Raw genomic sequence first — 26,532 nt, 5'->3', positions numbered from 1 at the left:
GACCAGCAATTGTATGCCAGACACTGTTCTAAACCCGGGGAAAAGAAAAGTGATCAAGTAGAGAAATGACAGAGCACCTACATTCTGGGGGGAGTGGGAGGATATTGTTCTTAAACAAGTAAACACATAATGTCAAATAGGGACAAGTGCTATGAAGAAAAGGACAGTATGATTGATTCAAGATGGTGGCAGAGTAAGTGGAAGGTACACTCACCTCCCAGGATCAAACTGAAATTACAACTATAGAACAATAAACCTGAATAATCAACTGCAGACTAGCTAAACAGAAGTCTTGTAACCAAGATTTACAGAAGCAGCCACATAGAGACTGGTAGGAAGGGTGGAGACACAAAAAGGGCTGGCCACACCCATGTGCGGTGGCTGAGAATCTGGAGGAGTATCTCAGGTACAAAGGTCTCTGAGGAGTGAGGAGTCTGAACCCCATGCTGGGCTCCCCAGCCTGGAGCAGCAGAGCTGGGAAGAGATGCCCATATAACATCTGGCTGTGAAAATCAGTAGAGATTCTGTCTGCCAAGGAAAGACAGGAGTGTGCTAGAGACCCAGGCGCCCTCTTAAAAGGCCAAAGCACAAAATCGCATTGGTGGGCACTCACCCTGGGCTGGAGAGGAAAGGCAGCTCAAAGGATTGTGTGGCTTCAGGAGAAGGCTAAAGGAGTAGCTGCCAAGGTTCCTGTGCTGAGTCCCTCACACCACCAAGGGACACCATCTTTCCTGGGTCAAGCACTCCCCTCCATATACTATCAGGCTAAGAGAATGAACTATCCCCACTCTCCCAACTTCCTGTGGCCCTGTCATGCCAAGCTCCCCTTCCTCCACCTGGCCAAATCTTGGTCTATTTTAGCCTGATGAACTCTGTTGGACTCACCATGATAACTCGCTGGGACTGCAGCCCACCACAAAGGTCCCCAGGCTCCTGGCAGGTGGCAGGTTGTACCCTGAGATTTTTGCTGAGTAGCCACAGACCCAGCTTTGGTGCCAAGTCTGAATCTGTATCAACCTGGTGAACACCACTTGCCCCTACCTGGTGACTCATTGAGAACCTACTTCACCCAACTCCACCTACTGACAAAGACTTTCAGTGACTGAGCCTAATAGGCAGCCAGTGGCGGATCTAAGGGTGTCTTGGGCCTTTTGCTGATCTGCCCCTGAACTTGGTGCCAGTGAAAGCCAGCCTTGGTATGCAGCTTGCCCTCTCCCACACACACTCAGGCCCAGCAGAGGCAACCACAAACTGTGGATCACTTTATAGATCCAAACAGTCAGCCTGACACTGACCTGAACCAGAGTCCTTCCCAAGAGGCCCCAGAATCATAACACCTGGTGGCGGGCTTCAGATCACATCAGATCATGACCCAATTAATTCCCCAAGTGGCATATCCAAAAGGAGCCCTTGGCAGGCACCAAACCCTGCAAGGGAGAATTCAGCATTGTAGGGTAAGGTCTTCATAGACAGCCAACCTGAGAGTCAATCTCACTCATGGACAGGCCAACAGCAACACTCAACTACAACAGGAGGGCTCACACAACCCACACAAGGGACATTCCTGGAGCATCTAGCACAGGTGATCAGGGAGACTGCACCACTGAGCTCCACAAGACACCTACTACATAAGGCTACCAAAACCAAAACTGTGAAGCACAGCAGATCTACCTAATACATGGAAACAAATACAGAGAGGCAGCCAAAATGGAGACACACACACACACACACACACACACACACACACACACACACAAAAGCCTCAAGTGAAGAAAAAAGGAGTAATCCCCAGTAAAAGAACTAAATGAAATGAAGGTAAGTAATCTACAAGATACAGAACTCAAAACAATGGTTATAAAAATGCTCAAAAAACTTAGGAAAAGAATGAACCCAGAACTTAAATAAAGAGTAAGTATTAAAAAAAGCACACAAAAACCATAAAAAAGAACCAGTTGTAAATGTAAAATAAAATATCTGAAATGAATAATACACTAAATGTAATCAATAATGGGTTAGATGAAGCAGAGGACTGAACCAGTGATTTGGAAGACAAGGTGGCAGAAAACACCCAATCAGAGCAGCAAAAAGAGAAAGAAAAAAATGAGGATAGGCCCTAGCTGGTATTGCTCAGTAGAGCACGGCCCATGGACCCAGGCTGAATTCTGGCCAAGGGCACATACCTCAGTTGCAGGCTCGATTCTTGGCCCCAGGTGGGGCATATTTGAGAGGCAACCAATAGATGTGTCTCTCACATCAATGTTTCTCTCTCTCTCTGTCCCCTCCCCTTCCTTCCTTCTCTCCCTCTCTTCTCCCCATCCCCTCCCACTCTCTCTGAAAAGCAATGGAAAAAATATCCTTGGGAGAGGATTAAAAGAATTTTTTAAAAATGATGATAGTTTAAGGGACTTCTGGAACAACATCAAGCATAACAATATCTGCATCACAGGAGTACCAGAAGGAGGTGAAAGAGAACAAGAGATTGAGAAACTATTTAAAAAAATAATGTCTGAAAACTGCCCTAAACTGATAAAGGAAAAAGATGCAAAAGTCCAGGAAGCAGAGTCCCAAACATGATGAACCCAAAAAGGCCCACACCAAGACACTTCATAATTAAAATGGCAAAGGTTAAAGACAAAGAGAGAATCTTAAAAGTAGCAGAAGACAGACAGTTAGTTACCTAAAAGGGAGCTCCCATAAGATTGTCAGCTGATTTCTCAACAGAAACAATTCAGGCCAGAAGGGACTGGGATGAAATATTCAAAGTGATAAAAAGCAAGGACCTAGAACCAAGACTACTCTATCCAACAAGGCTATCGTTTTAAATTGAAGGAGAAATAAAGAGCTTCACAGACAAGAAAAAGCTAAAGGAGTTAATTACCACCAAACCAATATTAGAAAAAATGTTAAAGGAACTTCTTTAAGAAAAAAAAAAAGAGAGAGAGAAATATAACTATAAAGAATAAAATGGCAATACATACATACCTATCAATAATCACCTTAAATGCAAATGGATTAAATGTTCCAATCAAAAGACACAGGATAGTTGAATGCATAAGAAAACAAGACCCATATACATGGTAGGGCAAAAGTTTATAGTTGTTTGTATGAAAAATAATACAATAATTAATAAATAATAATACAAGAATAAACTCTGTGTTTGGAGTACTCACAACTGTAAACCTACTTTTGTCCCACCCTGTATATGCTATCTACAACAGACCCACCTCAGAATGAAAGATACACACAGATTGAAAGTAAAAGGTTGGAAAAGGATATTTCATGCAAATCAAAACAAATGAAAAGGCTAGGGTAGCAATACTTACATCAGACAAAATAGACTTTAAAACAAAGGCTGTAATAAGAGACAAAGAAAGATATTACCTAATGATAAAGGGATCAATCCAACAAGAGCACATAACCTTTGTAAAAATTTATGCACCCAACAACATAGGAGCACCTAAATATATAGAGTAAATATCGGCCCTGGCCAGGTAGCTCTATCAGTTGAAGGGTAGTCCTGTACACCAAAAGGCTGCAGGTCTGGTGCCCTATCAGGGCACATGCCTACGTTACAGGTTCAATCCCTGGTTGGGGCACGTATGGGAGGCAACTGACCAATGTTTCTCTCTCAGATTGATGTCTCTCTCTCTCTCTCTCTCTCTCTCTCTCTCTCCCTCCCTCCCTCCCTCCCTTCCTCTCTCTCTGAAATCAATAAAAACATGTACTTGGGTGAAGATTAAAATAAATAAATAAATAAAGCAAATACTGATGGATATAAAGGGAGAGAGCTACAGTAAAACAGTCATAGTAGAGGATTTTAACACCCTGATGACATAAACGAATATATTTTCAACAGAAAATCCACAAGGAAATAGTGGGCTTCCATAACACTCTAGACCAGATGGAATTAATTGGTATTTGCAGAACATTTCACTCCAAAGCAGAACATGCATTCTTTTCAAGTGCACATGAAACATTTTCCAGGATAGATTATATTAGGATGCAAAACACATCTCAATAAATTCAAGAACAATGAAATCATATCAAGTATCTTCTCCGATCGTAATGGTATGAAATGAAAACTCCATTACCAGAAAAAAACTGAAAAACACAAACACATGGAAGCTAAATAATTTGTTATAAACAATGAATGGGTTAACAACGAGATCAAGGAGAAATATTAAGAAATACTTTGAGACAAATGAATATGAAACACAAAACACAAAATCTATGGGACCCAGAGAAAACAGTCCTAAGAGGAAAATTCATAGCATTACAGGCCTACCTCAAGAAACAAAAAATATTTCAAGTACAGAATCTAACCTTGCACCTAAATGAATCAGAAAAAGAACAAACAACAAAACCCAAAGTGAATAGAAGAAACAGAATAAAGATAAGAGCAAAAATAAACAAAATAAATAAAATCAGAAATGAAAGAGGAGAAGTAACAACTAACACCACAGAAATACAAAGAATTATAAGAAAATATTATGAACAACTATATGTCAACAAATTGGACAACCTGGAAGAAAGGGATAAATTTCTAGAAATGCACAATCTTCCAAAACTGAATCAAGAAAAAACAGAGAATGAGAACAGAACAATTACAATTAATAAAATCAAAGCAGTAACCAAAAAACTCCCAACAAAAGTCCTGGACCAGATGGCTTCACACCAAACAGTCAAAGAAGAGCTATCCTTCTCAAACTATTGTAAAAAAATTCAAAAAAAGGGAAGACTCCCAAGCTCATTTTATAAGGTTGGCATTATCCTAATTCCAAAACCAGCCAAAGACACCACAAAGAAAATTATGGGCCAACTTCCTAATGAACACAGATGCAAAAATCTTCAACAAAATATTAGCAAATCAAATTCAGTAATATATTAAAGAGCTCATACACCATGATTAAGTGGGATTTATTCCTGGGATGCAAGGCTGGTAAAATATCTGCAAATCAATTAATAGGATACACTACTTAAACAAAACAAAGGTTAAAAATCATCTAGCCCCATCTGGGTGGCTCACCAAAAGGCTCAGAGGTTAATTCCAGGTCAGGGCATGTACAGGAGGCAACCCACTTGATGTTTCTCTCTCATATCAATGTCTCTCTCTCTCTCAAATTATTAAAAATATCCTTGGATAAGGATTTTAAAAAATCATATGATCATATCAATAGGTTCAGAAAAAGCATTTGACAAAATCCTGCACCCATTTATGAGAAAAACTCTCAGCAAAGTGGAAATAGAGGAAACATACCTCAACATAATAAATGCCATATATGACAAACCTACAGCTAACATCATACTCAACAAGAAAAACTAAGTGTTTCCCTTAATATCAGGAACAAGACAGTTATGTCCACTTTTACCACTTTTATGCAACATAGAACTGGAAGTCCTAGCAACAGCAATCGGACAAGAAGAAGAAATAAAAAATATCCAAATTGAAAAGGAAGAAGTCAAACTCGTTATTTGCAGATGGCATGATACTGTATATAGAGAACCCCAAAGACTCCAATGAAAAACTACTAGAACTGATAAACGAATTCAGTGAAGTAGCACGATACAAAATAAATATTCAGAAATTGATTGCATCTTTATACACCAATAGTGAACTATCAGAAAGAAAAACTAAGAAAAGAATCCCACTGACACCTGTATCAAACAAAATAAAATACCTAGGAATAAATTTAACCAATGAGGTAAAAGACCTGTACTCAGAAAAATTTAAGACACTAAAGAAAGAAACTAATGAAGATATAAATAAGTGGAAGCATATACCTCACGGACAGGAAGAATTAACATCATTGAAATGTCCATACTACCCAAAGCAATCTATAGATTCAATGCAATTCCTAGCAAGATACCAATAGTGAATTCCACAGAACTAGAACAAGTATTCCAAAAATTTATGTATAACCACAAAAGACCCTGAATAGCCACAGCAATCATGAGAAGAAAAAAAACAAAGCTGGAGGAATCATGCTACCTGATGTCAAACTATACTACAAGGCTACAGTAATCAAGACAGCATGGTACTAGCAAAAAAGCAACAGACACATAAATCAATGGAACAGAATAAAGAGCCTAGAAATAAATTCACACCTATATGGTCAATTAATATTTGACAAAGGAGGCAAGAACATACAGTGGGGTAAAAACAGTCTATTCAATAAATATTATTGGAAACATTAGACAGATGTCATGCAAAAAATGAAAATAGGCCACCTTCTTAAACTATATAATCAATTAAAGGCTTAAAATAAGACTCAAACCATAAAACTCATAGAAGAAAACATAGGCAGTAAAATCTCTGACATTTCTCTTAGCAATAATTTTTCTGATATATCTTCTCAGATAAGGGAAATAAAAGAAAAAACAAACAAATGGACAATATCAAACTAAAAAGTTTTTGCAGAACAAAGGAAACCATCAACAAAACAAAGACAGCCTACCAAATGGGAGAAGATATTAGCCAATGATACATCCAATAAGGGGTTAATATCCAAGATTTATAAAGAACTCATACAACTGAACACCAAAAAAACAAACAATCCAATTCAAAAATGGGCAGAGAACCTGAATAGACACTTCTCCAAAGAGGACATACAGATGCCCAATAGACACGAAAAGATGCTCAATGTCACTAACCACCAGAGAAATGCAAATTCAAACTACAATGAGCTATCACCTCACACCTGTCAGAATGGCTATCATCAATAAATCAACAAACAAGTGTTGTCAAAGACATGGAGAAAAGAAGCCTTGCACTGTTGGTGGGAATGCAGATTGTTGTAGCCACTATGAAAAACAGTATGGAGGGTCCTCAAAAAAAAAATTAAAAATGGAACCAAGTGATTCCACTTTTGGGTATTTACCCGAAGAAATCCAATACACTAATTCGAAAGAATATATGCACTCCTATGTTCATTGCTTGCTGCATTATTTACAATAAATATATGAAAGTAACCCAAATGCCCATCAATAGATGAGTGGATAAAAAAGTTGTGGTATATATATATATAATGAATTTTACTTGGCCATAAAAAAGAATGAAATCTTACCATTTGGGGCAGCATGGATGGGACGTAGAGGATATTATGCTAAGTGAAATAAATCATTCAGAGAAAAACAAATACCGCATGATTTCACTTTTATGTGGAGTCTAAAGAGTAAAATAAAAACCAAAACTGAAACAGACTCATAGATATATGATGGTTGTGTGTGTGGTGGTGGTGGTGGGGTTGCAAGACTGGGTGAAAAAGGTGAAGAGAAGGGATTAAGAAGTACAAACTGGTAGTTAGAAAACAGTCCCAGGGATATAAAGTATAGCATAGGGAATATAGTCAATAATATTGTGATAACTATGCATAAGGCCAGGTGGATACTGGAAATACTGAGGAGAGCACTTTGTGAAGTATAAGACTGTCTGACACTGTGCTATATACCTGAAACTAGTACAAAATAATACTGAATGTAAACTGTAATTTAAAAAAATTAATAGCCAGGCTGAGCGTGGCACAGCAGTTGAATGTCAACCTAGGATCCAGGCGATCGGGGTTCCATTCTCTGTCAGGGCACATGCCCGGGTTGTGGGCTCGATCAATGACTCTCTCATCATTGATGTTTCTATCCCTCTCTCTCCCTCTCCTTTCCTCTCTCTCTGAAATCAATAAAGATATATTTTTTTAAAAATTAATAAAACATCATTAATTAAAAAAGAAAAGAATGATAGGGGATTAAGGAGTAATGGGTTAGAGGTGGAAGCGTTTGGCTATTTTAGAGTAGTTTGAGAAGGCCAGAGGTGGTTATGAGGTCTATGGAATGTGAAGTGAACCATGCAAAGATTGGGCAAAGAGCTTTCTAGGCACAGGGAACAGCACGTATAATAGGACCTTGGCAGGTTCAAAAACAGCATAACAACCAGTTTTGGTAAAATGTGCCTGAAGAGGTGGGCAGGAGCCAGAAGACTTATGGTTTTCTAGGCCTCTGTAATGAGTGTGGATTTAATTCTGAATGTGATGAGAAATACTATGTGATTAGAGGGCTTTGAAGAAGGTAGAGAAAGAAATGGATTTACATTCTTTTAAAACAGACTGATGAATCTCAGTGGGAAGGCAGGGGTGGGGGAGTGGGTGGGGAGAGATTAATCAAAGAACTTATATGCATAACCCATGGACACAGACAATAGTGGGGGGGGAATGCAGGGTGGAGGGGATCAATGGGGGAAAAAGGGGTGATATCTGTAATACTTTCAACAATAAAGATAAATAAAAATTTTTTAAAAAGTTCAGCTAGCTAAATGATTCATAAACAGCAGTCATGAGGTGGGAGGAAATCCAGAAGAATATGGTCTTATGGATGCCAAGAGCACAGTTTTTCAAAGAGGGGGTAAATTCAGTCACATACTACTGACAGATTAAGTAGGACGAAGACAAAGAAGTGAAAAAAGATGGCAGCTATTGGTAACCTTTTCAAGAGTGGTCAGGAAGCCTAAATGGAGTGAAATAAAGAGGGAAAAAGGAGACAGTAAGATACTGATTCTTTACGTGAAGTGAGGACTTTTACCATAAAGGGATGCAGAGAAAAGGAGCAACATGTGGGAGGGAAATGCGGGGTAGAAAGTCTTTTTTTTTTTTTAAGAGATGGGAGATACACTATGCTTCTCTGTTGATGACAATTTTCAGTACACCCTGGTATGTGCCTCTCATCTTAAAATGAGCATTCAAACTACTCCCTCCTCTCTGAAGAACTTTCCTCTTGGTTTCCATCCACAACAAAGCACTCTTCTGATTTTCCTTGTATCTCTTGGCTACTCTATCACATTTCCTTTGCTTGTTGTTCCTCTTCCAACACCAGATCTTATAAACGTCTGATTTCCTCAGGGATCTGTCCTTGGCACTCTTCTCTACACTCTGTGCAGCTGATCTGATCAGATGGCTGTAAGCAGAAATGATATGCTAGCAATTCCCACATTGGCACTGCTTGTTTAGACCTCTCTTCTGAGCCTATATGCCACCTCCACTTTAAATTTCATAGGCAATGCAAACTTTCTGTCTAAAACATTACCATTCAGTAAGCTAGTACTGCCATCACCCTGCTGTTAAAGTAAGAAATGTGGAATTCCCCTTGATTCTTTCCTCATGCTTTTCTTCTATATCCAAACCAGCCGCAAGTAATATGTTCTCAGGCTAAAACGGATGCCTCAAATTTGTCTGCTGTTTTTTCCACTCTGTTGTCCTCACTATAGTCTAAATCTCTATCCTCTCTCATCTGGATCACAGTAAGCCTCTATCCCCTGCCAATCCATTCTACACAAAGCAAGCAGAGGGATCTTCTAAGAAAGCAAATCAGATTGTGTTCCTCTCATACGTAAAATCTTTGGATGGTTTCCCAAGCCTTTAGAAGGAAATCTAATATCCTTACCCTGGCCCATAACAACCTCCCCCATTCACCCCTGCTTACTCTATCTCCCACCACTCTTCAGCCACTGGAGTCCTTCCATGCCAAGCTCATTCCTTCCTTAGGCCTGTGAACACATTCCTTCTGCCTTTACATAGCCTCCTTCCATTCTTTGCCCGGCTAACTCCTAGTCATCTAGTTCTCATTTTAAGTGTTACTTTTCCCAGAGATCTTTTCTGCTTTCTAATACTATATTAGGATCCGGCGTCTTCATCTCCTTATCTCTAAAGTTACTCTGAAGATTAAATGAGATTATCCATGTAAAGTTCTTGGCACAGTAACGAGCATACATTATGTACTCACTCAATGTTAGTTAGGATTTTCTTTATTATTCTCATAGAGCACTCTGTTATTTCCCTTGATATTACCTCTCACACTTTGTAATTATATATATATTTGAGTTTAGTTGACCGATGAGTGTCCCTTCTTTACACTATAAATTCGACAAGGGCAATGATTACACACCTGCTTTGTTTCTTACCATATACCTTAAACCTAGCACAGAATTTCATCCATAGTTGGCAATAAGCAAATACTGGACTATACTGAGTGAATGAATAAAGGAATTAATGGTTGATATATAGCTAAATTTGTCTTTATTAAATGCCAATCACAGAAGGCTGTATACCAGGTATTAAAAGGAGGTAATTAGAGACATATAGCTCAAGATGGTTAGCTAAATCAATAATTTTACTTCTTTCTCTTCCCAAAAGGACACTGAAATAATAGAAATATAAACATACTAATGAACCAAAAGCATATTGGGAAGGCAGAAAAGGGTGGTGTCAGTAGACCAAAGCCTCTGAAGACAAAACAGATGGGATTGGACTACTGAAGAGATCAATCAGAACTAAAGAACCTACAACTGAAAGATAAGTACTGGTTCTACCAGTCTGGTCCTGGAAACACCTAGAGCTCAGACTCAACAGGGACTGGGGATAAAAGTGAACCTTGGGGTAGGAGGATGGTATTTAACCAAAGGCCTGCCAAAGCGGAATCAGTACACCCACAGGCCAAGTAACAAGCTGTGATGTCGCATCCAGCTGGAAAAACAGAGCTCTATCCAGAGTTGGGGGAGGGGAAGTTGTCAGAGAGAGTGCTGATTGCTTCTTTCTTTAAAAAAATGTGCTATATATTTATTTTTACATTTTTTATTATGGGAAACTTTTAAACTTAAACCAGAGTAAAGTGAACACTACAATAAATCACTATGTACTTATCACTTCAACATTATCACTATACGCCAGTTTTAAAAATCTATACTGCCCTAGCCGGTTTGGCTCCGTGGTTAGAGTGTCGGCCTGCAGACTGAAGGGTGCAGGGTTCCATAAAATCTATACTAGGGTTTCTCAACCTTGCTCTAATAAAAATTTGGGCTAGATAATTCTCTGGTGGGGTGGCTGTCATGGGCACTGTAGGATGTTTAAGAACATCTCTGGCCTCTACCTACTACATGCCAGTAGCAAACCAATTGTCATGACCAAAAATCACCTCTAGACAATGCCAACTGTCCTCTGGGGGAAAATTGCCCTGAATTGAGAACCACTGTTCCATACCCATCCCACTAGATTATTTTTAAGCAAATCTGAAACATATCACTGCAACTGTAATGAACTGTGCCCGCCTGGTTCATAGGTATCACTAAGAGATAAGGATTCTTAACATAATTACACCGTTATCCCATTTAAAAAAACACATGAATTCCTTAATATAATCTAATATTCAGTTATAGTTTAAATATCCCTGATTGTCTCGTACATGCTTTTAAAAAAATGTTTTTATTGATTTCAGAGAGAGGAAGGGAGAGGGAGAGAGGGAGATAGAAACATCAATGATGAGAGTCACTGATTGGCTGCCTCCTGCACCACCCCCCCCACTGGGGATTGAGCAAGCAACCCACCATGTACCCTGACTGGGAATCAAACTGTGATCTCCTGGTTCATAAGTCAACCCTTAACCCCTGAGCCATGCTGGCTGGGCTCATACATGCTCTTTTTTTGGTTTGGTTAGAACTGACATCAGGAGAGGATCTATACATTGCACATGATTGCTAGGGGCACTACTAGGTCCCAGGGTTTCCTGGGTGGACCCTGGGCCCTGAAGACAGATATAAGTCTAGGCAGCCACAAGAGATGAAAAAGGGGAAAAGAGAAAGAAAGGTAGCTCCACCCAGAGGATAACTGTGTCCAACTTCCTAAACCATGACTGAACCCCTGGTTTAGGATATGTTCCTGTTTGTCCTCCTGAAAGGACACATGCTATGAGCACAATCCAGTCCACTCAATGCTCCAGAGCAAAGCTTAACCAGAGTCCTAAAGGTGACCTTCACAAAAACCAAGGATAGCAACAGTCATCCTGGGAAGAAGAGGTGATACAAAAAATAGAATAAATCTTTTAAAATATATTGCAATTTGTGCAAAAAGGGTACTGTTAATTTTTAAAAAGCCACTATAAAACAAGAAGCAATCTCACAACTGTCAGGATGGCTACTATAAAAACATACACACACACACACACCAGAAAATAACAAGTGTTGGCCAGTATGTGGTGAAATTAGAACTCTTGTGCACTGTTGGTGGACATGTAAAATGGTACCGCTGCTGTTGAAAACAGTATGGAAATTCCATAAAAAAATTAAAATAAAATTACCACATGATCCAGCAATTCCACTTTTGGGTATATACCCAAAAGAATTGATAGCAGAGTCTTGAGATATTTGGACACCCATATGCATTAGCAGCATTAGTCACAACTGCTAAAATGTAGAAGTAACCAATTTTCCATTGATGGATAAGTAAATAAGCAAAATGTGGTATAGACATACAATGGAATATTTGCAGCCTTAAAAAGAAAGGAAACTCTGCCCGGCCAGGCATGGCTCAGCAGTTGAGCATCGACCTAGGATCCAGGAGATCGCCGTTCGATTCCTGGTTAGGGCACATGCCTGGGTTGCGGGCTTGATCCCAATCACGGGCGTGCTGGAGGCAGCGGATCAATGATGACACTCTCATCATAGATGTTTCTCTCTCTCTCCCTCCCTCTGAAATCAATAAAAATATATTTTAAAAAAAGAGGAAACTCTGACACGTACTACAGCATGGTTGAACCTTGAGGACATTATGCTAAGTAAATAAGCCAGTCACACAAAAAACAAATGCTGTATGATTTCAGCATAAGGTCAAAAGAAAGTCATCTCCAGAATTTGGGGCTTTAGGGTCAAACAGACCAGGGAGTTTAAATCTCTACAATTCTACCTAGGAGCAGTGTGATAATCTATTGGGACCCTTGTGGAATGCTTTATAAAATGGAAATATATCACCATTCTACACCTTTCACAGTAAGTGTAAGATTTAAAAGAAGCAACATTTGCAAAGCGCCTGATATAAAAAAAAGAGATTTTCCCTTGGCATCCAGAAGCTCACATACTACATCTTCTTAGGGTCAGGCAGGTCTCTGTCTAGAACAGGGGAACTACAGCTCAAATGTAGCCCACCACTTGTTTTTGCAGTTGTTTGTTTTCAATGAAACAATTTTCTTTTCATTTTCTAAACATGGTTTTTTAATATGTTTTTATTGATTTCAGAAAGAAGGGAGAGGGAGAGAGAGAGAGAGAGAGAGAGAAAAAGAGTCACTGATCAGCTGTCTCCTGCATGCCCCCTACTGGGGATCAAGCCTGCAACCTGGGCATGTGCCCTGATCAGGAATTGAACTGTGACTACCCGGTTCATAGGTCAACACCAGCCACTGAGCCACGCCGGCTGGGTTAAAATATTTTTTAATTGATTTTTAGAGAGAGGAAGGGAGAGGGACAGAGAAATAGAAACATGGATGAGAGAGAAACATCATCGATCAGCTGCCTCCTGCACACCCCCTACTGGGTTTGAGCCCGCAACCCATGCCTGTGCCCCGACCAGGAATTGAACCAGTGCCTTCTTGGTTCATGGCTCAACCACTGAGCCATGCCAGCCAGGCCCACTGCTTGTTTTTATAAATAAAATTTTATTGGAGCACAGCCATGTTCATTCATTTACATACTTTCTATAGCTACTTTTGCACTACAAAGGTAGAGCTGAGTAGATGTAGAGAGATAGTATGGTTGCAAAACTGAAATTATTTATTATCTGGCCCTTGATAGGAAAAGTTTGCTGACCCCTGATCTAGAATGTTATTACCACTTTTCCATGAACATGATTCTAGCTCAAATACCACTTTTTCTTTCTTTCTAATCCTCACCTGAGGATATTTTTCCCACTGCTTTTCAGAGAGAGTGGAGGGGGGGAGACATCAATGTGAGAGAGACACACTGATTGGTTCCCTCCCGTTGACGGGAGCCAGGGATTGAGCCTGCAACCAACGTACATGCCATTGGCCGGAATGGAACCCAGGATCCTTCAGTCCATAGGCTGACACTCTAACCACTGAGCCAAACTGGCTAGGGCTCAAACATCACCTTTTTGGTAACTGCTTCCTTCTTGTATGTCCATAATACTACATATCTACTCTGCTACAATTCATAACATTGAATTAAGGTCATTGATTATATTTCTATTAAATTACAAACTTCTTGAGGGCATGGATTCAATATCCCCCCAGATATTCCTGTGCTCAATATTTATTCTTTCATTCAATAAATATATTTTGAGTGACTGCTATGTCAGGCAGGTCCTAAGAATACAGTAGTTAACAAATCAAACTTCCTTGTCCTTATGAAGCTTGTATTAGTAGAGTAGAAAACAGGTAAGTAAAGAAATATATAATACAGCCCTGGCCAGTAATGCTCAGTTGGCTGGGCATCGTCCCAGGCACCAAGAAGTTGCTGGTTCAATTCCTGGTCAGGACACATGCCCAGGTTGTGGGCTCGATTCCCAGTAGGGGGGAGTGCAGGAGGCAGATGATTGATATTTCTCTCGCTTATTGATGTTTCTCTTTCTCTCCACCTTCTTTCCTCTCTCTCTAAAATCAATAAAAAAGTATTTTTAAAAATATGCAGGTAGTGATGACTGTTATGAAGAAAAATAAGGCAGGGCAAAAGAGGGGATAATGGGGAGAGATGTTCTGTGATGTAAGATGGGGTAGTCAAAAAAAGTATTGAATGAATGGATGAAGTATCAGGAGGCACAGGCAGTAGAGTACTTTTATAACCACTAGTAGTAGAGTTGACAACCATAGCAATATGACAAGCAGAGTCAGCTAGCCAAATAACTTAGAAATTAATAAAAATTAGTTAATGTTTAAGCACTTATATAGCAGGCATAGAGCAAAGCACCATATACATATTGTATCATTCAATTACTCTAACGCCCCTAAGACATCTACTATTATTAACCCTATTTTACGAGTAAGAAAACTAAGAAGAGAGATTAACTTGCCCATATTACACATCTGCAAATCTAAAGCAAGACTACATAGCTGCGCTATTCTCCAGACTCCTCATAAACCATAGGACCAACAACACAACAATTCTTACAGGCTTTCGGGCCAGAATAGTTCTCTACCATAAAAGTCAGATTTTACCTCTTGACATCTGAATTACACCCATGTTTTTGGGACAAAGACCACACAGATAGTAAAGATTTCCCCAGGCCTGTGAGGGAAGGAGACTTGGATCTATTAAGAAAATAGAACTTACAGCTCCCTGTATCAAATCTCAGACTTGGAGATAAGCTCAGGATCTAGTCACCCTTCCAAGGCTTCTCCCAACTGGACATACTCATCTTCTCACTGTATTCAGGCTTGTCCACCCTCCGCTAGCCATATCCTAAGACCCATTTATTTATCATCTCCACACTTTTTGGTAGAAGTATTTATCAACTCACAAAGGCAGAGTTGTAATGCTGTTTTAAGTGCTTCCTCTTGGCTCTAAAAACAGCAAAAGTTATCAGATTGCCTTAAGGACCCAAACCACAGGGCTGAGCCCACTCACTGTTGACCCAAATTATCATTCAGAAACCTTAATTTCTATTGCCCATCTACTTTCCCTAAGGCCTCTGGAGTTGTATTTCTTAAAAAAAAAAAATCTGACCATGGGTTCCTTCCTTCCTTATCATTAGCAGGAAACACCCAGTCTCTTGAGCTCAAAGCACCATCAGGTCCAGTCAGCTGAGCTATCTCTGGCCACTTCCCACCTCACGCACAGCAATTGCACACTGTTCCTCAAATACATGACTTGCTCTTTAATGTCTCCATGCTTTTACCCTATTTGGTGCATTTTCATTTTCCTGTTACTATATTACTTTAAATTGCCCAAAGCTCACCTCCATGCCTCGTTCCCACTCCCCAGGTACAGTAAGTCTTTTAAGCTCTCCCATAGTACTTCATGTGGTAGTAGATCCAATAGCATGTAGCTGAGTAGACTTTCTAAAATTTTTATTTTATTGATTTTTTTAGAGAGAGAGAGAGGGAGAGCAAGAGAGAGAAACATTAATGTGAGAGTGCAACATTGATCAGCTGCTTCCTGCGCTAGGGACTGAGCCTGCAACTCGGGCATGTGCCCTGACCCGGAATTGAATTGGCAACCTTTTAGTGCACGGGAGGATGCCCAACCAACTGAGCCACTCCAGCCAGGGTTGAGTGGACATTTTGATTCTTGGTGTTCACGTGTTTTTTCCATGAGACATTTGTCTTTCTGGAATCCTCAGCATCCAACATGTGCTGAATGAATATATTATTAAAAGTGCTTTTAGGGAAAGTAATCATAAATGGAATTCACAATAATGATGTCACTTACTATGACAATCCCCAAATACCTCTTTATATAAGAATGTCAACCGTTTTCTAGACTGTACCTCTAGCAAAGTATTAAAGGAAAAAGCCAGGACTGCAGGTGATCTAATCTCATAGCTGAGAGACTTTAAGCAGCCTCTGGGATTCAGTAGAATACTTATCCTGCCCAGTTCTAGAACTCTGTAGCTCAAGGAATCCTTCATAAATACTAAGACAATACTATTCCCAGATTTAAAAAGAAAGTTATAGGAACGATTATGGCAGGTCCTCAAATAACATTGTTTCATTTGATGTTATTTCATTATAGCACTGATGAGATGTAGTAGGAACTTGGTTTTGTTTTACATTGCAGAATCTATCCATATGTTAAGTGAGGACTTACTGTACACCTAAAATAATTTTAAGTATGGTTAACAGCTTTATCCTGTGTTCTTGCTACTTAACAAATGTCAGTTATAAGGTCTTCATGTAAAAATCCAATTGTTAAAAACCTATTAAAATAAAAAGTAGGATGAGATAGGTTTACGGAGAATTTTGTTTAAAATTAGCTAATGTCTACAGTTTTGGTGGCATGACTGCTAGATGACCTTGCCTTGGGAACTGCCTTGCACCCCAGCATCCAGAAAGCCTAGGAATGCCCTTGTTTCCATGAATTCTGAATAAATGGCTGAGATTCCTGATCTCCTTAGTCCCCCATCTAATAGTAATGGTAACAGAGTGGTGATGGCAGTAGGTAGCAATGTAATAGCAACACTTGCTGAGCAATTGCTATGTACTCACCTAGCACTAGGCCAAGCACTTTATGTATTACTTCATTCCTCACAACAACTCTATAAAGAAAATGCTGCTCCTATTCTATTTTGCAAATGGTTAAATGAAGCTCGGGGAAGTTAAACCTATCCCACCCTGTTGGTAAGTGGTGGAGTCAACAAGTACAAACCAAGGTGGTTTTGCTCCAGAGCCCAAGCTTTTTTCCAACCACTGCATACACTCCCCAGCCTGCAAACACATGTTAAAATCATTCAATAGCATTTTCTTAGATGGGAATATCTCCACTTATGAATGGAAGAATGCATCAATATCTCGCTCAAACTTCATGGGAACAGTAGATGTTACAGATTCTCCTTTAGGACCAAAGAACCCATTTTCCCAGCTGTTGGGAGGATTAGCAGCTAAGGGCTCTCAGCCAAGTCCTTCCCTAGGAACTGCCCTTGGCCTAAGAGAGTAACCTGGCCCAGGGGAGAATCTTCCCCATCCCCCAATTCTAGCTCCAGAGCTTCCTGTGGGACTGGTTGAGGCCTTTGCAGCCTTTGCTCTGACTGTACGACATCTCATTTCCTCCCTCTACCCAATTCTACTGCCTTTACTGCCTCACAGGTGTTACAGAGACAAAGTACTCCCCAATAAACTTGCTGCATGCAAATCTCTTAGGAGTTTGTTCCCCCTAGAAAACTAATATAATTAAGACGTAAAACTACGTGAAGACTAAATTAACAACTGGAAAGTATACTCATGACCACTAACTTCAGTGAAGAGGTACCTGGTAGATAATGCCAAAATTGGACTTATGCATTACTATATATTACACTAACAATCCAAATTAACACCAGTAAAAATGCTTTGAAAGAAAAACTGATAACAAAAGGATAAATATTGTATGATTCCACTTAAATTAGGTACCTAGAATAATGAAATTCACAGAGACAGAAAGCAGAATGGGATAAGGGAAGGAGAAATGGGGAGTTAGTGTTTAATGGGTTACAGAGTTTGGGATGATAAATAGTTCTGGAGATAAATGGCTGGTGATGGTTGCATAACAACGTGAATGTACTGAATGTCACTAAACTGTACAGTTGAAATGGAGAATTTTATCACAATCAGAACAAAAGCTGGTTCCATCAATGTATTTGGAATACATTTAAAAAATAGTACACATGAGAAAATAACCAGTTTTTTGGACTTCAAAGAAAGGAAGCAAAGTTGCCTGCCCCCCTTCCTCCCTTTTTATTCCTTTCTGCTTTGACAATTAAAATACCAGCCATTGCTGTTCAAAGCATCACAAAGGTCAGTGCATAAAAACTTATAACCCTTAATTCATCTGTATAGAAATAATTTGCTCAGCAAACCCATTATAATGCAAGTACTTCAAAACAATCGCCTCATTTCTCAAAAAGCATTTGCCTTTAAAATTAGAATGTGACATAAAAATTCAGAGCAATACTACAAACGATCTGCTCTGGTAAAATCATCATTACATATGCGGCTTTAGAGACTGCTGAGAATATGTATGCCTCTTCATTTTCCTGTTTGGCCAAAGGCAATTATACAAAATTATTTTTTAAAATATCTGTATGGATTTGTTTTTTGAGAGAGAGAGAGAGAGAAAGGGAGAGGGAGAGGCAGAGGGAGAGAAACACTGATGTGAGAGCACATCAGTTAGCTGCTTCCTGCATGCCCTCTACTGGGGATCAAGCCCGCAAACCCAGCATATGCCATGACTGGAAATCTAACTGGCAACCTTTCAGTGCACAATATGATGCCCAACCAACTGAGCCACATGTTAGGGCCAAAATTATTTTTTAACTTAAAAAGGAGATTTATTATATTAGTATGTCACAATTAGCAATAATCTTGATAATGAAGATAATTTTATTTCTTTTTAATCATAATATTGAAACTACTCAAATCCATATTAGTTAGCTAGGTAAAACAGGGATATAACTGGGGCAAGAGAAAGGCTGAATATTAAAATATACACTAAGTTGAAGGAATCACTTATGTTTAATCTTGAAGTCTACCACTTTGTTTTTTGCCTTTATTATAAGACTGGTTAAAAGAGTAGTTTTAAGAAGAAAATCTAAGTATCTATTGCAACACAAACCTATAAACTTCTACTTTTTTTTTTATAACACACATTTCAGATATGGATTAGTTTGAAATTATTTAGATTAGATTGAAGTAACTTGTTTTATATTTATTTTTAAATATGTTTTTATTGATTTCAGAGAGAGGAAGGGAGAGGGAGAGAGAGAGAAACATCAACGATTGACCGGCTGCCTCCTGCACACTCCCAACCGGGGATTGAGCCTGCAACCCGGGCATGTGCCCTGACCGGGCATCAAACCATGATCTCCTGGATCTTAGGTTGATGCTCAACTGCTGTGCCACGCCCAGCCGGGCTCTCTTATGCTCTTCATAGCCTTACTGTTGTCCTAAGTAAAATGTGCCACTTCTACAGATGTGTACCACATACTCTGTTCTCTGGTGATCAGGGATTTGACAGTACCGCTTAGATCACCCACACAGCATCTCCAGTCATAGGGACTTTAACATTAAAGGGCTGAAAATCCATAAAACCCATATAAAATGATAAAAGGTCAACATTTTGAAGACTAGGGAAAAACAATATGAAGGTAGGATGTTTAAAGGTAACTATGGCCTAGAAATTAGTAATTAACTATGGAGCATAAATTATGGCCTAATATCACCAAAAGGTAATATTAACAAGGTGACATGATCAAGATACAGTTGTTTCATTACTTGCTAAAATGTACCATAGCTATTAGAATCTGTAATCTACATTTAAAAACATGAGTTCTTGTTTCTGTTACTCTTTTCCATGAGGTTAATATGAAAACAACTTAAGGGAAAGCAAACACATAACAGTCACAGATGCACAAGGTTACCAGACTGTGAGCAAAGGAAACATGAAGAATATTATACATTGCACAAGGGTCAGACATAAGGTGAGTGGCTCACCTCTTCTGTCCTTCGAGTCAGAATTACCTGTGTAACAAGTGAAAAATAGAAACATTCATTCAAATTAAAACATTACTATTCAACCTAAGGTAAGACTAAATAAACTCTAGAAATACAGATACTTTCATCTTTGTATATAAGACACCCTCCAACGACTGGAAAACAAAATTGCCCAGATTTCACTGAACTTTTTAATCAGTGGTTTGTCCTTCTCTGTAAGTATAAAAACAATGCAGCATCAATATTCATAAAAAGTACAAGAATATAAAAAGAAATATAAACAATGGTATGAGAGGTCTTTATGTCTTTTAGGTCATTAAAATGCAACAGTTCATAATTAAGTTAAGGATATGAAAGACCTAAATGATAATAGGTAATAAAATCTAATTCATATAGACCAAACTCTACATACTAACAGAAAAAAAAAATTTCAAAGGCTTGTGGAATATCCACAAATCCTTATAAATTCCCTACAGTAGAAATAATAGACAAAATTCTTTAATCATGATGCAATAAAACTAGAAATTAAAAGCCCTGGCTGGGTAGCTCAGTTGGCTAGAGTGTCATCCCAATATACCAAGGTTGCACATTTATTTATTTATTTATTTATTTATTTATTTATTTATTTATTTATTAAATATATCTTTATTGATTTCAGAGAGAGGAAGGGAGAGGGAGAGAGAGAGAGAGATAGAAACATCAATGATGAGAGAGTCATTGATCTGCTGCAGCCCGCAGCCGGGGCATGTGCCCTGACCGGAATCAAACCCTGATCGCCTGGATCCTAGGCCGATGCTCAACCGCTGAGCCAAGCCCGGCTGGGCCCAAGGTTGCACATTTAATCCCTGGTCAGGGCATATACAAGTATCAACCAATGAATGTATAAATAATTGGAACAAATTAATGTTTCTCTCTCTCTAAAAATCAATCAATAAAAATTTAAATAAATAAAACTAGAAATTAACAAAAAAAATCACTTGAAAATTAAAAACAAAACCAAATTGCAAAGTACCTAAAAAATAACAATAAAATCAGTCTTGTGGCAAAATCCACCCTCTCCCAGTATCAGTCTCCTCTTCTTTTTGTCTTTAGTCCAGAACACCCCCCCTTTTTTTTTTAAAACCCTCACCTGAGGACATGCTTAGAGAGGGAGGGAAGGAGAGAGTGAGCAAGAGAAACATTGATCGATTGGCTTCCATATGTGCCACAACGGGAGATGGAACCCACAACCCAGGTATGCACCCTGACCAGGAATTGAACTGGCAACCTTTTAGCGCACAGGACGAGGCTCAACCAACTGAGACACTCCAGCTAGGCCAGAAACCATTTTTGTTTTGTTTTGTTTTCAGCTGAGCACAAAGCTGTCTAGCTAGACTACACTTCTGAGACTCCTTTGTGCTAGGTGTTGTCATATGAGGAATTCAGCCAATGGGATTGGAGCAAAAGTGATGAAGGCAACTTCTGGTCATATCTCTTGTAAAAAAATTGTGTGTTCCCATTGCCTGTTTACCCTTCCCAAGGGATAAAACCAGACCCAATGATGAGAGCCACCTTTAGCCAAACAACTGAGGGAAATTTTGTTAGGATGGCACAGCCACAAGAAAACAGGAACTTGGTCCTAGATGAAGAGGCAAAGCCCCCTATCTACCTCTAGAATGTGACAGTGGAGAAAGACACTTTTGTCTTGAGTCAATGAATTTTGGTGTGTCTTTGTCAAAGTAGCTTAGACTGTACCATAACTGATACAGTTACCTACAAGAACACTTACAGAATATGGTTAAAACTATGCTTAATAAAAAAGTCACAGCACTATATTATTTGGGAAGAATAAAAACAAATTAAGCATTCAATTCAGGAAGACAGAAAAAGTACAAAATAAATCTAAGAAAAGTGGAAAAAAGAATAAGTAAAAAATAAATTAATACAAAGTAAAAAAGACAGAGCTAATAAATATACGATAGCAGGTTCTTTGGGAAAAAAAGGCAATGAATCATAAAACAGATAAATGGTTAGCCAAGCTAATCAATAAAAAGAACATAAATATGTAAAATAAATATTCACAGCTCTGTAAGAAATTAATCCTAAGATAGGAGTTTTTCTCAAATCCATTCAAGTAATTTTGTTTTTTGTTTTAAATTTTTTAAAAAATATATCTTTATTGATTTCAGAGAGAGGAAAGGAGAGGGAGAGAGAGAGATGGAAACATCAGTGATGAGAGAGTCATTGATCAGCTGCAGCCCACAACCTGGGCATGTGCCCTGACCGTGAATCAAACCCTGATCACGTGGATCCTAGGTCGACGCTTAACCGCTGAGCCACGCCCGGCTGGGCCAAGTAATTTTGAAAACATGAATGAAATGCAGTTTTCTAGGTAAACTTCAACACTTTCCATGAAGCAAAACAAAACATTGGCCGCTAAAACCAAAATGTAGCACAAATACAAAGGAAACACATAGAACAATTTCATTTAAAAATAACTATGAGTAGATTCAATGACATGGAAGCATAGATGAGACTGACGAATGTCAGAGGGATGGAGGAGGGCAGGGTGGGTGGAGCGGGAGAGAGTAATCAAAGAATTTATATGCATATATGCACAACCCAAGGACACGGGCAATGGTGGGGAGAGGGACTGGGGAGAGGGATGGGACAGGGTGGAATGGGTCATTGGGGAGAAAAAGAGACATCTGTAATATTTTAAACAAAAATAAAATTTAAAAATAAATAAATAAATAAATAAATAAAACTATGAGTATCAATGGGAAAACAATCCCGAATAAAATAATTATCAAACAAATTGCAACAATTCACTGAAGAAAAACACAACCAAATATAGTTGTTTTTGCAGGAATGTAAACAGTTCAAAAAAATAGAAAATCTGGTAATATGATTCATCATAGCATATGATTAAAAAGAAAAAATCATATAGGTCTTGCTCATTGATGTCGAACAGGCAAATGGCAAAATTTAACACCCATTCTTGACATAATGCTCTTTGAAACAGGAATAAAGTAACAAACCTTGAACATGATAAACGTTTACCTCAACGCCATGTTTAATAGAAAACCACTGAGAGTGCCCTCCCTTAGAGTCAGCACAAGACAAGGCTGCCTGCTTTTGTTTCTTAACTTTGTTCTGCAGGTATTTGCCAATTTTTTTTTTAATCCTCGCATGAGGATATTTTTTCCATTGCTTTTCAGAGAGTGGGAAGGGAGAAAGGGAAGGGGAGGAGAAACCAATGTGAGACATCGACTGGTTGCCTCCCACACTGCACCCCAACCAGGGTCGGGGAGCGAACCAACCCTTGGGTGTGGGGGCAGACATTCTAACCACTGAACCACACTGGCCAATTTATGTAAACAGAAGGAAAAATGAGATCTAAAAATTAGGAATAGATATTTGCAGATGAGATGACTTAAAGGCTTATGATAAGGAAATTTATTAAGATGACCAGTATAGTCCTGGCTTGCTCAGTAGTTAGAGCATGGGCCACACACAGAAAGTTGTGGGTTGGATTCCAGGTCAAGGGCACGCACCCGGGTTGCGGGTTTGCTCCCTGTCCCCGGTCAGGGTGCATGTGGGAGACAACCGATACATGTGTCTCTCTCACACTGATGTTTCTCTCTCTCTTTCTCTCTCCCCTCCCTCCCTCCCTTCCACTCTCTCTAAAAGAAAAAAGAAAAAAAATCAATGGAAAAAATATCCTTGGGTAAAGATTAACAGAAAAAGAAAAGATGACCAGTAGAAAATGTACCTACAAAGACCAATAGCCTAATTATACCTAAAACTAAAACAATGCTACATGTCAATTACAGCTCAATTTTTAAAAATAGCCTCCTTATATAATGGAAGAAAGTACTCCATTTTAACCAGCAAAACAAAACAAAACAACAAAGCAAAAAAACCCTTCAAAATATTAGAAATAAACTGAACAAAACATGTACGACATCAGTGGCAAAAACTTAAAACACTTTCAAGAAATACAAAATAAGACCAGAAAATAGACTACACCACATTCTTGGATAGGAAGACTTAAAGATTTCAATTTTCCCTGTTAATCTATAAATTTAACATGCTCAATAAAAACTTTTTTCCTGCTGTACAATTTGATTCTCACGTTCATGAAGAAAAATAATCAATAATTGCTAGCCAAATTCTGAAAAATAAGATTAATAAGGGATGATTCACCTTATCAGATATTCAATATTTTACAAAGTTACAATTATTAAACTGTGGAGTTTTTTACATGGACTGAAAAAATATATTATTCATTAAAGGGTATTGGGACAAGTAGTGAACCATTTGGGGGAAAAAACAGATCCACAGCTCACACTTTACATCAGAACAGATTCTAGGCGAATCAAAGATTTCAGCACATACATGCATGCACATTCATATGCACACACACAGAAGAAACTATAAAAGTCTAGAATAAAACATAGGGAAAATTATTTCATAATACTGGAGTCAGGAAAGATATGATCCAATACCTAGAGAACATTTTGCTAAAACAAAATTTTAAAAAATCAAAAATTTAATTTAAAAAATTTAAAAATTGCTGTCCAGCTGGCTTGGCTCTCAGTGGTTGAGCATCAACCCATGAACCAGGAGGTCACGGTTCAATTCCTGGTTAGGGCAGAAGTCCAGGTTGCAGCCTCGATCCCCAGTAGGGGGCGTGCAGGAGGCAGCTGATCAATGATTCTCTCTCATCACTGATGTTTCTGTCTGTCTCTCCCTCTCTTTGAAATCAATAAAAACATATTTTTTTAAAAATTTAAAAATTGCTAATAATAGTTTCTGCAATGCAGACAAGCTAGATGACCAACTAGGGGAAAATATCTGCAGCTTTATCACAGGTAGGCATAGGGCTCATTTTCCTAGTATTAAAAGACTTCTCTAAATTAGTCAGAAAAGCCTAACATTCTAATACTGTTAACACATTTCATGTCTCAGAGAAGACTGAAACTGCATTTCACTGGTGACTTTTATTCGAGATCAGTAAACCATAAGTAAACCTTTATTGTGCATCAGGATGTCATAGTCTGAACCACAGATTTTACTCATCACCACCATTTTACCAAACCTTCTATAACTGTAACATCATTAGTCTTGGTTAAATCAGCATTTGATGTTTTATATTATTATGACTATGTAATATTATCATTACTTGCTGAGCTATGGGTATAATGTGATTGTTTTTCTTTTCTTGTACTATCTTTTTTTGGATTTAATAATTGCCTTATATTTTTGTTTAGTGTTCTATTTCCCTTTTCCATTTTCTCTGTTCTCATCTTCCAAAACTCCTATTATTTGGATACCGGACATATCCTGAATTAATTCTTTAATCTTCTTAATTTTTCTTTCCTACTACTGAACTTTGCTTTGAGTTTCTGTTTTTCTCCTTTTTAAAATAAGCAAGTTATATTCCCTTTTCTTCCATTTATAATAAAATAATAAATACACTGTGTACATTTCTGCACATTGCTTTTTTCAGTTAGTCTATTATACTTGTTCTATATTAAAGAGCTGCTTCACTGTATGGATATACCTTAATGTATTTATCCAGTCTTCCCTGTCAATGTGCATTAAGGTTATTTTCAGAGTACTCTAACAAACAATATAATTTGTCACTTCACGCATATATAATAATACTGGTAGGATAAATTATTTTAAGGGTGCATTTGTAAACTGATGGATATTGCCAGATTTCCCTCAATTGGGAAATATATTCCCACAAGCAGTATGTCAAGAGGGCCCGTTTTTCTGTACTTGCTTCAATGCAGTAAAATATCAAACTTAAATCCGTCAGGTGAAAATTAGCACCACATATGTATAGGGTGTTTTCTGTTGCTACTGTTTGAGTTTTTTAGAGAGAGAGGAAGGGAAAGGGAGAGAAAAACATTGAGGTGAGGTGAAAGTGAAACATAGACTGGCTGCCTCCTGCACACCCCCTACCAGGGATCAAGCCCCCAACCCGGGCATGTGCCCTGACTGGGAATCAAACCAGAGACCCTTTTGGTGCACGGGACGATGCCCAACAAACCAAGCCACACCTGCCAAGGCTCAGTATGGCTTTAATTTGCATTTCACTGAATGAGGTTGAGCATCTTTTCATATTTGGAAAGATAATTTATATTTCTTTTTCTGAGAACTTTCTGTTGATATGCTTTGCCTGGGTTGGGCTGAAGCCGTGAACAAACTGGCACTGCAACTCAATTGTTTCTCTGAGATCCTCTCTAACTCCACCCCTGGACACAGGTCTCTCAGACCCATTTTCTTTACCATGGTCTCCATGGATCCCTTCCTTTTCAGGGATAGTGCTACTACTTGGCTTCTGTATACTTGCATCTTCAGTCTCTTGCATAATCCATTAGCTCCCCTCTTTCTCTTATATTTTCAATCTTCTCTACTTCTAGACATGATTAAACCTCCCCAAACCAGGAACCTATGCAAAGCAGGACATCTTCCAGAATCTTTCTTCTTTCCTCTTAACCCTGTATTAATCAGATATTCCTAAGAATTCCCTATATCGAGATTTCATTACTTTGGGCAATTTTACTTATTCCAAAAAATTTTATGGCTAGAAAA

General features: G+C 38.6%; 1 protein-coding gene across 2 annotated transcripts in view; it reads right to left on the bottom strand.

Moving 5' to 3' along the window:
- The window catches only part of PTPRA (protein tyrosine phosphatase receptor type A), a 110,047-nt gene that overhangs the window by 38,999 nt on the left and 44,516 nt on the right, over positions 1-26,532 (bottom strand). Inside the window, exon 4 of one of the 2 annotated variants that reach the window (XM_087818837.1) lies at positions 19,945-19,971. The exons of the other annotated variant lie outside the window; for it this stretch is intronic. Coding sequence (XP_087674963.1) covers positions 19,945-19,971 — 27 coding nt within the window. The remainder of the gene's footprint in view (positions 1-19,944; positions 19,972-26,532) is intronic. 2 annotated transcript variants of the gene reach the window in all.

This window comes from Miniopterus natalensis, chromosome 7 (genome assembly GCF_054644295.1).
Source record: "Miniopterus natalensis isolate mMinNat1 chromosome 7, mMinNat1.hap1, whole genome shotgun sequence".
In the NCBI taxonomy this organism is placed as follows: domain Eukaryota; kingdom Metazoa; phylum Chordata; class Mammalia; order Chiroptera; family Miniopteridae; genus Miniopterus; species Miniopterus natalensis.
Note: the sequence above shows the minus strand (reverse complement) of the source record. Positions and strands in the feature narration are given on the sequence as shown.